At 41.4% G+C, this 15167-nt stretch overlaps 2 protein-coding genes across 3 annotated transcripts in view; one reads left to right on the top strand and one right to left on the bottom strand.

Moving 5' to 3' along the window:
- MIA3 (MIA SH3 domain ER export factor 3) overlaps positions 1-6386 on the top strand; it is a 35625-nt gene extending 29239 nt beyond the window's left edge. The window contains exons 19-28 of the mRNA XM_084623977.1: positions 1055-1156; positions 1239-1299; positions 1442-1477; positions 1677-1744; positions 2050-2147; positions 2284-2415; positions 3590-3658; positions 3801-3877; positions 4800-4950; positions 5468-6386. Coding sequence (XP_084480103.1) covers positions 1055-1156; positions 1239-1299; positions 1442-1477; positions 1677-1744; positions 2050-2147; positions 2284-2415; positions 3590-3658; positions 3801-3877; positions 4800-4950; positions 5468-5799 — 1126 coding nt within the window. The 3' untranslated portion in view covers positions 5800-6386. The remainder of the gene's footprint in view (positions 1-1054; positions 1157-1238; positions 1300-1441; positions 1478-1676; positions 1745-2049; positions 2148-2283; positions 2416-3589; positions 3659-3800; positions 3878-4799; positions 4951-5467) is intronic.
- Positions 6387-7477: 1091 nt separating this feature from the next.
- Positions 7478-15167, bottom strand: part of AIDA (axin interactor, dorsalization associated) — a 54685-nt gene continuing 46995 nt past the window's right edge. For both annotated transcript variants that reach the window (XM_084624001.1, XM_084624002.1), the window contains exons 8-10: positions 12680-12802; positions 12023-12140; positions 7478-10621 (exon numbers count right to left, since the gene is read on the bottom strand). In XM_084624001.1, the coding sequence (XP_084480127.1) occupies positions 10525-10621; positions 12023-12140; positions 12680-12802 (338 nt within the window). In that variant the 3' untranslated portion in view covers positions 7478-10524. The remainder of the gene's footprint in view (positions 10622-12022; positions 12141-12679; positions 12803-15167) is intronic.

Here is a 15167-nt window from a genome sequence, read left to right as displayed (position 1 = left end):
GAAGTGAAAATGTCACAGAGGTCCCTGGAAGTCACTGATTCTGTGATTTCCATGATCTCTGTGATTACATCTTAGCCTCACTAATAAGGAAATCACCCACCCAAAAGCAGCTGCTAGTAGTTATTAGGTTTAGAGTTACTACCAGTTTCTTCTTTTTTGAGAGAGTTACTTTTAGAGTTGCCTGTAACTTGGATACTTCAGACTGATTGCAAAGGAGTCAGAAAGAAGGCGAGTGGGAACTAAACACAGGGTGAACAAGGGGCGCTGGTAACTGGTCACATAATAGTAGTAATTGGCTGGGAGACTGTTTACCAGAGGTTTCAGTTCCCTTAAATAACAGTTGTAGAAAGAGGATGTTTTCTCTCTGCTCTGTTCCCAGACCCCCAAAATTCCTGTTTACTTGTACTTACACACACTGTTGTACTACTTGAACCATTTGGATGTCAAGTGTAGAATCTGTCCATCTCTTTATCAGTGTCTGTCTCTAGAGTTGAATTAACATCTGTCATCTGCACAGCTCTAGGTAGGGAAAACTCTCCCAGAAACAGAGAAATTGGGAGTTGTGGAGCTGAGCTGCCTACTAGTAACGGACCTCTGAGGCTCTCACACTCCTGGTCAGCTCTGCACCTGAGATTTTGGGTTCTCAGGATATAGATTTGATTTGGTTTGCTTGTCTGGCTCAGAAGGCTGTGAATATTCTGGGTCGGGAGCATTTTTCTCCTCTTTTGTACTCATGTTTCTCTAGTGCAGCGGCGGGCAACTGTCAGGGTAATCCACTGGCAGGTTGCCAGACAGTGTGTTTACGTTTGCATGGCTGCCCACAGCTCCCAGTGGCCGCGGTTTGCTGCAGGCAGCTGTGCAAATGTAAACAAACTGTCTCGTGGCCCACCAGCAGATTACCCTGATGGGCCACAGGTTGCCCACCACTGCTCTAGTGTTTCCTTTCTTCTTGTAGGTAGAAGGCATGAGATACAGCCAACTGGGTTTCTAGTTTTCGTCTCTAAGATCTTAGATGTGTAGTATAGTGAAGTAACTTTCTCTCTCTTCCATACAGGAAGCTGACCCAGGAAGAATACGAGCGTCAAGAGAAGGAGCAGAAATTGTCTGCTGCAGATGAAAAAGCAGTGTTGGCTGTTGAGGAAGTGAAAGTTTACAAGTAAAGTTCAGATACTGGAGGTTCACAGTCTTCTAACTTTGGATATTGGGGAGAATTTGTTTTAACCTTTCATATTTTACAGGCAAAGAATTCTGGAAATGGAGGAAGAACTGAAAAAAACAGAGAGATCTTATAAAAACCAGGTAAAAGACATTCCTGCTCATTGGTCATAGTTGGCTTGGTTTATCTTATTATATATACTAATATATGGGGAGGAGTGTGGGATAGAGTAAATATTGGATAAACCAAGCTAAAACCACTTTTTTCCTTTTTCTTAAATCGAAGATTGCTGGTCATGAGAAGAAGGCCCATGACAATTGGGTAAGAGTGTGTTCCCTTTTCTGACCTTTGTACTACAGTTCCTAAATAGTCTGCAATGTTAGATTTATTGAATTTACATTTAGCTTCCTGAGTGGAGCAGTTCGTGCAGTTAGGAAAACAGATTGAAACTTTGGTTTATTTTTTTGGTCCCAAGTGCATTCAGTTTCTACTGTACCTATTTTGCTCTTTCCCTGAACAGCTCATTGCCCGTTCTGCAGAGAGAGCTTTGGCTGAAGAAAAGAGAGAAGCTGCCAACCTGAGGCAAAAGTAAGCATGTAACAAGCTATTTGTGGAGCTCAGTCAGTGTGCTCAGCACTATTTGGGCACAAACTAAAGGAAGTCGCAGTCCTGTCCCAAGTAGTTTCCGCTTTCTCGATTTTAAACAAGCAGGTCAGCCATACAATTCATTTGAGTAGTGATGCACCTTTTTAAAATTCACTTGACTGTTAAATATATCTTCATGCTGAAAGACATTAGTAAGCTTTTACAATACAGGTGGCCTGAATAGTATATTGTAACAGACAAAGTATACTCAACGTAATTTATTTTTTAACTTGTGCTTATTTTTTTAGATTAATAGAAGTGAACCAAAAAATTGCAATGCTTCAAAGACCATTAGTTGTAAAACCAACTGCAGGCAGACCTGACCGTCAAGTCCCAGTACGGAGAGGTAAATACTGATCTTCCCTCCCTCACCTGCACCATTCCTCTAAAGATTGTGAAGTCCTGGGTGTATTTGCTCTAAATATTTATAGAGTGAAATAACTGTGCTGGACTAATGAAGTATTGTTGCACCCTTTACACAGGTCCACTGAGCCGTGATGGCTCTTTTGGGCCATCACCTGTGAGTGGAGGAGGTCCTTCCCCACCACTGATGATGGAAGCTCCTGGTCAGCCCCTCTCTGCCACAAGAAGGGAAGGTTCAAGAAGTGAATTTGGTAAGGAGTGAAACTTCTCCTGCAGCCATAGACATTTATGGGAGGAAGCCCTGAACACAAAAATTCTGAGGTCTAATTTCAGTTCCCACTGTGGCCTTGAACAAGTCAATTGACTTCTGTGCCCATTTATCCTTATATGAGAGAGGAATTGAGAATGTATTGTTTGTGGAGCCTTTTGGGGAAATACGCAAATGCTAAATATTGCCTTTTACTAGTGCTTATTGTCCCTAGATAGTGTTACCAGTGAACTGCAAGAGAGAACTTGAGTAAAGCTGGCATATACCCTGAAGGTCCTCACTTTAACCACATTGAGAGGGGCAGTCAGCACAAAAAGGCATTGCGTGACTCACATTCTTGAAATTATTTTTTTTGTCTTGTGAAATTCTCTGGATAGGGTGAACCATATCTGTGGTGTTGCAGAACAGTGCATTCTAGTTTGCCAGGGACATCCCAGAAAGTGCCAGAGAACTCATTCAGCACAAGTTTATGGGTTCATGTTAATTTTCATTTTAGCTTTGAAGCTTATTGTTTAACGTATGGGTTAGTCCAAATGCAAATTTGTTAGAAAGAAACTGCAGTCTGAAAGTCTCAGTATTACTGAGATCAAGGGTGGGGGGCCTGGTAGCAGCATTTGACTTTGTTTTTAATCAGCTTGGTTTCAGCTAGGGATTCCATCAGTTATGCTTATACACAGATGTATATACACCTCTGAGTTTTTCACATGCAACACAATGGTTGGAGAGACTGAATCTGTCCACATTAGATTAAGTAATGAGCTTACCGTCACTGTAAGGGTTCACTTGTTTAAAAAAATAAATCCATTTCTTACTCAAGTAATCCAAAATGCTACACCTTGTGAAAATTCCTAGAAATCTATGCTGTTTTATGTCTGGAGGTGCTGAAGTGTCAACCCCTTGCCTAACTAAGGATTTCTTGCACTTGCACTGCTGGCTCATAGGAGGATAGTGCTGGGAAGTGATCTCCCTCAAAGGGTTCAAAAGGAAACTGCTCCCAAAATTTAGTTTTTTCTCTCTACCCCTAGTGGTGCCACTGAACCTGTACACAATTAGTGACGTGTAGGTGCCGCTGTACAGAAGATATGGATTTGCTGTAAAAGTAGCTAACTGAATTAACAAGTCTGGGTCTGAGCTCTGTGTTTTATATTTCTTTTAAGGTGCGGTGGTGGATGGCCCTTCAGCTCCAAGGAGGCCACCTGAGCTGTCTGGAAGATCATCTGTCCCAGGTGAGTTACATGAGCTGCAGCCTCCAAGCCTTTCAGTTAGTTAGCTAGCTAGCTGTTTATTGACTGGAAACGTGTATTTGAAGGCCCGGGTTCCTCTTCCAAAGCAGAGTAAAGTCATATGAAATTTCTGCTTTTCTTACAGATCTCGGCCCTGCTGTAGCAGCCCTGCTCAATAGTGGGCCAAGAACCTCCTCACCTTCCACATCCATGGATGGAGTGGTAAGCTGAAAACTTTTCCTCTGCCAAGGGAACACTTTAGGCAGCATTTCTTGTGACCCACTGTACCTGCTGCTTCTCTTCTTAATTGTGTATCATGTTCTATCTTGTCTGTATCCCCTGTACATCATTTACTGCCAAAAACAAAAGCAAAACCCTCCCAAAGAGTCTGAAGCCCCCTGTGTATCTACTGTTCTGCCTTCATCTTCGGAAGCAGCAGCAGCAGTGAGTATTTGGCAGCTGGATATGGTGCTGGTGCACTCCTTGCTTTGATGGAGAGAAATAAAGGGCATGGTGTTTTAAATTGCTGAATAGCTAAATGCTCTGCAAAACTAACCATGGGTGCTCTGTTTTTAAAGGTTTCTTTACTCCTGTTGATGGCTCTGTTATAGTTTTATGTCTGATTTTTATTGCAATATGACAAAAACCCTATTGCTTTTGTCAAGGACTGCATGCAAACATTTCTTTGGGAAGAACTTGTAAGAGTAATCCAATGAAATGTGATATTGTGGTACCTAAATATTTGTAGTACAGAAGGATTTAGATGATTTCAACCCGTACTACAGGAAGAAAGGTGGTATTTTGTTTTAGCTTTTGACATCCAGCAATATTGTATGGGCCTACTGGCATCTGTGAGGTGGGGTTAGTCTTGACTGTGCTGTACTATAGGAGCAGTCATCCCAAAGGTATGTTTAATGTGAATGCATTTGAGTGGCCTAAACCAGATTCTTCCAAAGGCAGCAAACTCCATGCTCTGCAAAGGGCTGGGGGAGGTTTGACAACTTGTTGCTCTTTGGCTGTTTGCCCTTACTTGTCTTTTCTTACCTTTTGGCACTCAAGTTAAGTTCTGGTGTTTTAGCATCCATATATTTGGTTATCGTCACAAATCATGTTTATTAAAGTTTCAAACCAACATCTTGAACAGGTAAACCTAGGTCCTAAAGGTCCATCTTTTCCTGGGACACCCATAATGACCTCTCCAGTGACTGGACCACCACCACCTCCAGTTCGATTTGGAGCACTGCCACCTCCACTGCGTGGGCACTATGGGTCTCGGCCCCTTCCTCTACCCTTAGGTATGATTACCTTATGCTTGAGTTTAACTTAACTTTGTTTTTTTCAGCCATTCCTCTTCTTACTTCCAGTAGCTCCTCCATATCCTATTGCAGCAGTGAGAGTCCCTCCTTAGGGGGGAGGGTCCCAGAGCCCAGCCCTGAATCTCTACACTTGAATTTTGCAGCTCAAGCCTGTCCTGGGTGTGTGTTTGCTGTGTAGACCTACGCTGTGAGTTCCTGGAACACTTTGCTGAGCACGATTCATCAAGCTTCCAAAGGAGCCCCATTCAAAGCATCTATATCTGTTTGTTGTACAGTAATAGTGTGAAAAAGGAAATGCTAGCTGCCAAAAATCCCCCCAGGGATTTGTGGCCTCAAATGTTTGTATTTGCAGTTTCTATTGGCACCTATCTTTCTTTAGCTAAAATGCTTTGGGCCAGGATGGGAACAGGGGAACATGGGGAAACTTCTGTATCACTTCCATTAAATGAGTGTAGTCACTACTTCCATCATCACTCAATTTCCCCTTTCCTTTCAGTTTGTGGTCCTCCGCTGCCACCTCCAGCTGCAAGAGACTATTTACCTGGCCCACCATTAGGAATGAGAGACCTGTCTCCTGGCCCGTTACCACCTCCTGACTCAAGAGGATATGTACGTTTCCCTCCTCCTTTTCGACCTGGAGGCCCTCTTGGCCCACGAGATTATCCTCCTGGTCCACTGCTACCCCCACAAGGCTTAAGGGACTATCCTCCTCCTCCAAATAGAGACTTGCCTCCACCAGGACCTAGAGACTACCCACCAGCCCCTCCTTGTCCACCATCACCAGCAGGTCCCAGGGACAACACACATCCTCCAGAACGAAAACCATAACTTCAACAGTTGGATGGCAGCTCTGTGGAATGGATTCTAGCACATTTCATGCAGTTACGACTTTAAATGCCTTCAAAAGACAACTATCTTTTAATTTTATTCTTAAATTTGGTTTCAGTATATTTAGTTTTTGCAGAATTACTTTTCCCTCAAATTTCCCTAGTCATGTGCATTTGAGATCACTTTAAAGAAAAGTCACCCTCTGGGAATGCAAAAATCATATGCTAATGATGGACTTGAAGCCTGCTTCTTATAGCTGTGGTCCACCTGCAGCTCTTTAAATGTGCAATACAAAAGTACCCGTGTGGTTGGTTTTAATTAATGTAGCCTATGTAACCAGTTATTGAATGACTTAAAATTTCATGAAAAATGTAATCAGAACATTTCCTGTGGAAATATTTTTGTAAGTAAAATGCTACCCAACTTGTCTTCTCCCTCACATTAACCTGCAGTTACTGTAGACCAATGGTTTACAGTAAGACTCTAAAAATATTTACCTTTTTAAGATGTCTGGTCAGAAAGATTGAACATGAGCTACCCTGTACTCAAAGGAAAATTCTAATAAAGAGCAAAATAAATTTGCTAGATCTTTGAGCATGCAAGTGAATCTGTCCTGGAAGCCACTTGTGAGAAGTTAACAGTAACCTTGTGTAAGACTTGAGCCACTCATGCAAGCAGTTGCACAGCTCTTAAATTCAAAATCAGGCTATAGCAAACTCCTGATGGAAATTTAAGTCACTTGGGTTTTATGGAACTAATCAGACCTACATCACTTGTGCCCATGTACACAGCCTTGAACTGACATATTGCAGTGAAAGCCAGGCTAGCCTGTGACCCATGTGCTTAACTGCAGTACAGAAAAGTTTAGGGTCCAATGCAGTTTAAAAAAATTCATCTTCCCCAAAGCACAACTCTGTGTATCAAAGTTTTGTGCATAGTTGGGCTTTTCAAAAATAGAGGCTAGAACTTCAGTTAATGGGCTGAATTCAGATTATAAATAGTAAATAAAGTGCCCTTTACAAAGCACCTACATTGATCCTGTGTAATCATGGAGTTTAGCAAATTGTTTAAACAAATGGAACTATACTTTACAAAATCAAACTTCAGGGAAGGTAGATTTATATTTTAAGCTTACAGGATTTCCCCTTATCAAATGGTTTGGGAGGGAAAAAAATGTTTCCTGTAAGGCTGAAGTGGTGCTAGTCTAGAAGCACCAGTAGCCTCTACAGGGCTTCAGGTGAGGTGGTTAAATAGCTACAAGGCAAGATAGGATCTCACTTGAGCTATTCCCTCATACTCTTAAATGAGAGGTGTGGCTAGTAGAAACTCAGTTACAAACTGACCAGTCAACCCCACACCTCATTTGGAACCAGAAGTAAACAATCAGGCATCAGCAGAGACAAAAGTACTGTATTGTGTTAAACTACTAAAAAAATAAAGCAGCATTTTTCTTCTGTATAGTAAAGTTTCAAAGCTGTATTAAGTCAATGTTCTGTTGTGAACTTTGTTCAGAGTTACAACCAACCTCCATTCCTGAAGCGTTCATAATGCTGAGCTGCTGCTGTACTGGGAAGCTAGATCCATTCCAGGGAGAAAAGTGAAACCCTCTGCCATACAAAGCTTTGAATAGTTTCTCTTTTGGGGAGAGGGATAGCAAAAAAATCTAGTGCAGGGCCAATTTCAGGAACTACATCTTTACTTGCAGATACAAGCAGCCATTAATTTGACTTGTAAGTGTAGGTAGGTTATTCAAATACCATAACAAGAAATGACCTTTTAGCTAAACAAGCTCTGACAGATATATAGCAGAAGTGTAGATCACCCTTGTACATAGCGATACAAGCAGCACCCTGTGTTTCACTTTTGGGAAAGTCTTTCAGGGATCACTACATCATGAAGGATGAAAAAAATGGAGAGAGAAGGGACTTTAAAAAACATTATACAAACATTCATCTACAATTAAATACAAAGCTCTACTTGTATATTAAACAAACAAGGTTTCAAACTGTACTGCACATGACATTCCATACACTTGCAGTTAATAGGGACTTCAAGGGTGATAGTTTAGAACCAGTGGATCTGTTTCACATGAAAACATGTTTAATTTGTAGGCAATAGTGTACAAATTGGCTCATTACCCATTCACCAGTAGACATGTAACTGGTTAACTGTACACATCTATAACATATGCATTTTAAGGACACCCATCTTTGAAAATCAGATCCCTCAAGTTAAACTTTAACTTATTATATTCCCCTCAAAGCAAGTTTATTCCATTTCATTTAACCCCCCTAAATTAAAATCTGAAATAGTTCTTAACTTTGAAAGGATTATCCCCAGCAGTCAGTATAACAAAGAGGGTGAGAGTACATCTTAGAAACAGGACTAGACTCAGTTTCAGTACTTTTTACCTTTTCCCCATTACTGACTGACAACAACAGGACAGTTTATATGGAGATGCATTTGAGTACTTCATGTGTAGACAAGTACATAGCCACAAAATATTTGTTTAGTATGACAGATGTACACATCAGAAAAAATGGAAGCCTCTTGGACTTCTAGAAGGCTACATGAGACCTAGAACCTTATTCAGCAAAGCACTGGTGCATGCAGTGAGACCCACTGACCTTAATTTTAAGCATGTGAATAACTGCAATTAAGCAAGTGCTTTGGATGATCAGGGTCATACACTACACCTTTTGCATTGGTGAAAGATTGTGGTTTTGCACCTATAAGATACAGTCAGTTTATTTAATGAATGTTTCCTTCCTTTGTACAACACCAGCAGACACAATAGAGGAACACTATGTCAGATTATATTTACATTTATTTTAACAAAACTAATCAAGATATTTAGTGTTTGTTTCAGGCATGACATTCTGTTGTAAAAGGTTATAATGTAATTGGGTCCCTTTAAGAACTGTTAACAGGAAAATACACAGTTCTTCAGCCATTAGCCAAATAATTGCTCACTGAGGTGAACTCATCCACAATTAAGCCAGAGGAGAGGAAAGAAGGGGAGAACACAAGGTTAAATTCAGCTTCTAACTTCCAAAAGGCCTTATTTGATCCCCATTACAGTTCAGTTCGATCACTGTACTAGAGGCAGAAAGGAACACCCCTGACATACTCCATAAACAGACTGCCATGAAAAGTGAAAAAATCCTTTTCCCTCACTTTTTTAAACAGTGTTCTGGAGTGAGTTAGTATTACATGGTGCAGAAAGAAAGGCGTTAATGGTACATTTACATCCAAGCAATTAGAAAAAGCTAACATTTGACACTGCATTCTCCTGGAGCTGGTCCTTTGTTAGCATAGCAGAGTGTATGTAGGCACTATTTAAGATACACATGAAGCACATCAGACCTTGAAGAACTGTATTAAATATTCCACTCACTGAATATATGAAAAGTTTGAATGGGTTCTACTTCGGTCCCTTTATTAAGTCAAAAGGTGGATGCAAATATTCATGTTATAATAAGCCAATGCCCTGCAGCTTATTACACACTATGCATCTCAATAATATAGAAAATAAATGATAATCCTATCTACCTACATAAAAACCAGGTTATTTTAGATTAAGTTTCCAGACTTGCATATGAATAGAGGTATGCAAAGATCCACAATCAGGTCTTATGAAAACAGTTTCTCATGGGAAGGCATGTCCATCTTCAGTCAACAACTTGAGATAGCCAGAGCACTTCTGAGCTGTTCATGTTTTTGGTGGGGGCTTTATGCTGAGTAGTAAGGGCCCGATCCTACCACCTGTGAAATCAATGGTAAAACTCCCACCGACAGCAAAGGGAGTAGGATGGGCCCCCAAAGCTCTCCCACACACTGGCTGGGAAAGTGGATAGCAAATATGAAGTACAGAAAAAAGAAGTTTGTTCCCTTAAATAAGTATTCATGATTTTTAAGGGATTCCAACACTTGTAATAATAGACAAGTTCTACCTGAAATCACATGATACACTGGATGCTGCAAGTCTGTGAACTATCTGAATGGGATTGAGATCAACAGTTGACAATTTGGTTGTCTCATCAGCACCTTCCCTTTTACCCTCAAAACACTCCTCCCTCCTTTCCTCTGCCACTTAGCCAGCTAAGACGAAAGAGCAGGCTGACAAGACGTTCTAGAGCAGCATTTCAACTTTGGATTGAATCTCTCTCTCTCTCTAACCACCATCCCCTGATTGCTTCTTAAACCACTCACAGACGCTTTCTTTCTACAAAATCCCTTTTCTATCACCTTCCCCCACCCTCCCAACGAGACAGAGTGAAGGACTCTAAAACTTGAAGGACTGCAATAGCAAGCATAGCAAGAGTACACAAGCTAGCAAACTTGCCACGACATTTTGCGGTATCAGGCATGGTGAATGGGGCACTTCCCACCCTCTAGCAAGGTTTTTGAAGGAAGGGTAAAAACAGAGGTAAGTTACAAAATTGAAATTTTACAAACAGCTCAATTCTGAAGAGAAATTGTCACAAAATACTTCAGTACACTTGTGATAAAACTGGTATCCAAAAGGTACTGGAAGAAACTTGCACCTGAATGGTAGGCTTAACCTCTGACCCTGTGGTATTGCTGTGCAGTGTGTGATGGTCTCATCTGACCTACTGGCAGGAGTACAGCTGTTTTCCTGCCTGTTGAAGGATGGGGGTGCTACACATGCAGCTACCGTGATTTGTGACAAGTGGTTTAGTTCACAGAAGTCTCACAAAAGGGTCATTCCTTGTGCAATGTTTGATGGAGGTGAAGATAAAGTGGTTTCTTGGTCAACAATTGCAGTTTCTTCCTTTTAAAGTCAGTGGGTTTTTTGTATCTGTAACCACAAGAAATAAAATTGAAGGCAAATGCTAATGATGACTAAATGCATCTGAATAAACCCAGGCACAAATGCCCATGTTCCGACAGTACCCAGACCCCCATTGACACTATTTGGGAAAGTGCTTCAGGTATGAATTTAGGATTCATACAAGGGAACAATAATGAAAAGTAGGTTAAACTGAGTTTCTTCATTTTCTTTTCTTTGGATTACTATTTTAGAACAAGGCATGGCAAGTTAAACTTTCAAACTCATACAAGCCTGAGTAGAAGAGAATTCAGTTGCAAGCTATTCAGGTTACCTTGCTTTGCCTCACACACATGTGCAACCTGTTACTGCAGGTTTAATTCTATCAGGAAAAACTATCTAGTAATTCTGACAACATTTAGATTTGTTTAAAAAAAACAAAAACAAAAAAACCAGATCTTACAAAATTGCTACTAGCAGGAGCCTTTTTCATTAGATGTTTCCCACTAAAGTTACTTCTGATTAAAACACTTCCCCATGTGACACAGTAGTTGAGACCATCAAAGTAGGACCTTCTCCATCCCCCCTCTTCCCTAAGTGCATGACTGCTCTTAACAGAATTACTTTGACCTGCATGCCTTTCTGGGACTGGCCCTTTAAATTTGGGAGAGTCAAATAGCTGCAGTCCTAAAATGGCCATTTTGCAACTGACACCTCACAACTCCCAGCCCTTCTCTTCTAGCTGATAAATAGCGATAAGAAAGAAAATAAAGTTAAGGAGACGAGGCAAATTGTCATACCCCTCAATGTTTGCAACTCATTACAGCGCTACAATAGTGGCACCAGGAGAGTCAGAAATCAATACAGATTAACCAGAAAAACCAACCAGCCAGTTTACTTTCATTTTCCAATCAGAAGACAGTACAAGCAGTGAGTCTAACTGTGAAGGGGTTTTAACATTGTCAGTTTTAATATTCAAATTTACTGTAGTAGGTCATCTGTTTTTGAAAGTTATTTTTGACCTGATCGCGTCCTTTGGGTGTGTGGCAAGCCACAGGGATTTCATTCCAAAAGAAGGCCTGCGTGGTAACCAGGAAGATGTTTGTTATTTTAGGAGCAGATCTGATTACTTTAGTTAAGGATCAAAACATATAGAACCTAACACTTTTATGCTGGTGTGTTCAAAGTTCCTACCAAACCAAATGCTGGGGTCTGTAATTGTATTTTCAGGATCATAGGAATAAAGTAGCAAGAAAACCAGGAGGAGATAAAGTGGTATGTTTGACAGTAAACAGTTTCCTGTATCTAATATAGCAAAGCATCAGCAGACAATACCAAGCTCTAGATTAGTTCCTTTGCATCATGTCACTGGAATCTACCATGTATATTTATATATCATCTATATATCAGATTGTATGCTAGGTCACTTACAGTTCTATAACAATTGTCCCAGGTTTAATTTCATCCATCTCCATGAAAGCAAAGCACTTGGTGCTGGTAAATCTCTTCTTGGGCTTATAGTGTTTGAATTCAAAGAAAATAGCTGCACCTAAAGGTGGAAAAAGTTATCAGAGAAAAACTAGTCAAATGTTGCCTATAACAGATTCCTTGGCATGAAAACATGACTGTCATCATAACCTGTTCTACATATATCAGAGACAATTGCTTCTATTATTTCTCTAGATGTCCTGAATCGATGAGAAAATTCACGTTTCTTGAAATGTCAGAATTACTCCCCTGAGCTCGTACCCCCACTCTGTTACTCATGAATGGCAGAACCACAGCTAGACAGCGTGACCGGTCCAAACAAGTGTAACAGAGGGTACTACTTGAAAGCAAAATATGCCAAGCCACTACTCTAGGCCTTGCACTGAGCTGTAGCAGTGATCACACAAGAAGCTGCTACTGCACTGTAGAGTCACACCCTGGCTTGCCGTGCAGGAACTTGCCATGTAGACAACCCCTGAGTCTTCGTGGCCGTAGTCTGGACATTGCTCCTACCCCGGCTGCTCCTCCAAATAGAAGCAGCGTTAAGACTATTGCCCTGAAGATTCATGGACCCTATTTCAGAAGTCTAAACTTACCCACCTTTTGTTAGTTTTTCAACATGTTTCTGGATCTCAATGTCCACATTAAAATGAACATAGGTGTCCTCTTTCCTTGAAGCCACCGGAGTATCCTGCACAGGGGTCAGGTCTACCCCATTCACATCTGGAGGAAATAAAAAATTTGCCCCTTTTAAGGTCAAACCTCTTTTAAAAAAAACTTGTCATTTTATCCTTAGCATACATGCACTTTCCATCCTAGTATTAACAAATCTTACCCAGAATCCATATTTATTACATCCTATCATCAGTTCATTGGGTTCAAATTCCAAAACCAGCTCTTTATCTAGAATCTGCATCCTCTCTCTTCTGCTTCAAAGAGAGCCCCCTGAAATGTCAGAGTCACTATTCTGTCACCTTCCTTTTTGCGACAGGTCAGAACTAGTCAATTTTATTTTCAAAAAGGGCAATTTTTATGCTTGCCCGTGAAGTATCAAATTCCCTTTTGAGGAAAGTTTTCAAATAGAGCTTAAAGGTCTATTCTGAGAAAAGTCTATGAAAAAATACAGGTGTAACCCATTACCTCTAACTGTCCAGATGCAGATATACCTGCTTTCCTGGCTAGAAACAGTACTCACTACTTTTCACTCCTATCGGCACTCCAGAGCCGATGCAGATATACCTGCTTTCCTGGCTAGAAACAGTACTCACTACTTTTCACTCCTATCGGCACTCCAGAGCCGGCACAGGTATCGGGGAGGGAACTGGATTCCGTTATGCGAGCACAGATTAACAATTGTGTTGCTCCAGCATAAGCCAGAACAAGCAAGAATGCTGCTTGTTCTACTTATGGTTGTTTGACTGTTACTTTGTCCTTTCCCACTTCCGCCCTCCTCCCCCCACCTGTTTGTTTCATCCATCTGTTGTGCCTAAACATATGGTAAGGTCGTGAGCTCTTTGGGGAGGAGGCTGTCTTTTTTACTGTGTGGGCACGCGTGTGGCAGTGTCTAGCACCTGGGCCCTGATGAAGGCATCCAGGGGCTGCTGAAATACATTAACAAATAGTCAGTGGCAGAACTCTTATGGTTGAAGAGTTAGCCACCAACTTTCAGATTCCAGACAGATTTTAAGGGTATGGAGTCAGAGACAATGAACACGGTCTCACAATGCCTTTTTTTAAAAAAAATTAAACCAACAGTCACTTTTCTGAGTAGACTCACTTTAAAAACTGGGGAGGGGAATTAAAAGTACACCCCTTCTCATTTCAAATAGGTGGTACAATCTCCCACTGGGGAGCTAAGAGATTGATAGGTAAGTGGAAAGCAGAGTCAGACGATCATACAATTTGATAGCACAGCATTGCTTGGTAATTTCTGCTTCTCAGAAAAATACCACGTGTACTGTAGGTCAGGACTGAGGGGCAGGGTTATATGAGGAAAGCTTGCACAGCACTTGTACACGCTACCCTGCCTCCTGCCTGCAGCTACTAGCATTTGTGGTTTTACAATATATAATTAGCAAAGGGGAAATTTAACACATTTCGAACAGAACAACGTGGCAGTTTATAAGATATTTGCTTTTGAACTCTGAAATTTCATTACCCAATATTAGGATGGCGTTAAAAATTGGTACTTTACTATTAGCCAAAAGTGAAATGCATTCCTTCATGCTTGATTTGACCTAGATCGGATGTTGGACTCCAACAATAACTGTAACCCCTGGTCCCACAAGTCTAGATCTCTAAGCCAGCTGGGGGGCAAAAGAACAGAACAAAAACAACAAATTACTGACAAGGAATACTTGGGAGGGATGCGAGGAATGACGTGTAATTAAAGAGTCTAAAAATAATGCTGAAGAACCACAGCAACATTATTAAAAATAAACCTTTTGCGTCTTCAGCGTCTCACTGGGAGAAATGCTGGGTGAATGTGTGTCAGGAGAGAGCAGGATTCAGGCTCCACAGTTTTCCATCAGACGGAAGAGGCTTCAGACTGAGAGCTTCTCTATCCGAACAATCAGTTTGCTGCAAGCTGGGGTGTGAATCTGCTCCACACTAGACTGACATGGACCTAGTGTCTATGTGCACCCCGCTGACATGCACGAGCAGTTCGTTAATGCACTTTGGTCTAGTGCTCTCTTTGAGGCAAGGCTAGATCAAAATACTCTTAAAGAACTGTTAATACAAGTCAGCAGGGTCCACACAGACAAGCACAGCGAGTGCAGCAGGCTTGTGAGGGTAGATTCACACCCCAGCTTGCCACAAACTAAGTGTTCATGTAGACAAGCTCAGAGACACAGGGTACATCTAACACTGCACTTAAAAACCCGTGGCTGGCCATGCCAGCTGACTCGGACTCAGGCTAAGGGGCTGTTTAATTGTGGTGTAGTCATTCAAGCTCAGGCTGGAACCCAAGCTCTGGGACCCTCCTACCTTGCAGGGTCCTAGAGCCTGGACCTCAGCCCGAGTCTGAACATCAACATTGCAATTAAACAGTCCTGCAAGCCTGATTCAGCTGGCAAGGGCCAGCCAC

Source organism: Lepidochelys olivacea (assembly GCF_965140295.1).
Source record: "Lepidochelys olivacea isolate rLepOli2 genome assembly, chromosome: 3".
NCBI classification, from domain to species: Eukaryota; Metazoa; Chordata; order Testudines; family Cheloniidae; genus Lepidochelys; species Lepidochelys olivacea.
The sequence above is the reverse complement of the archived record's forward strand: the minus strand, read 5'-3'. Positions and strand labels throughout refer to the sequence as shown.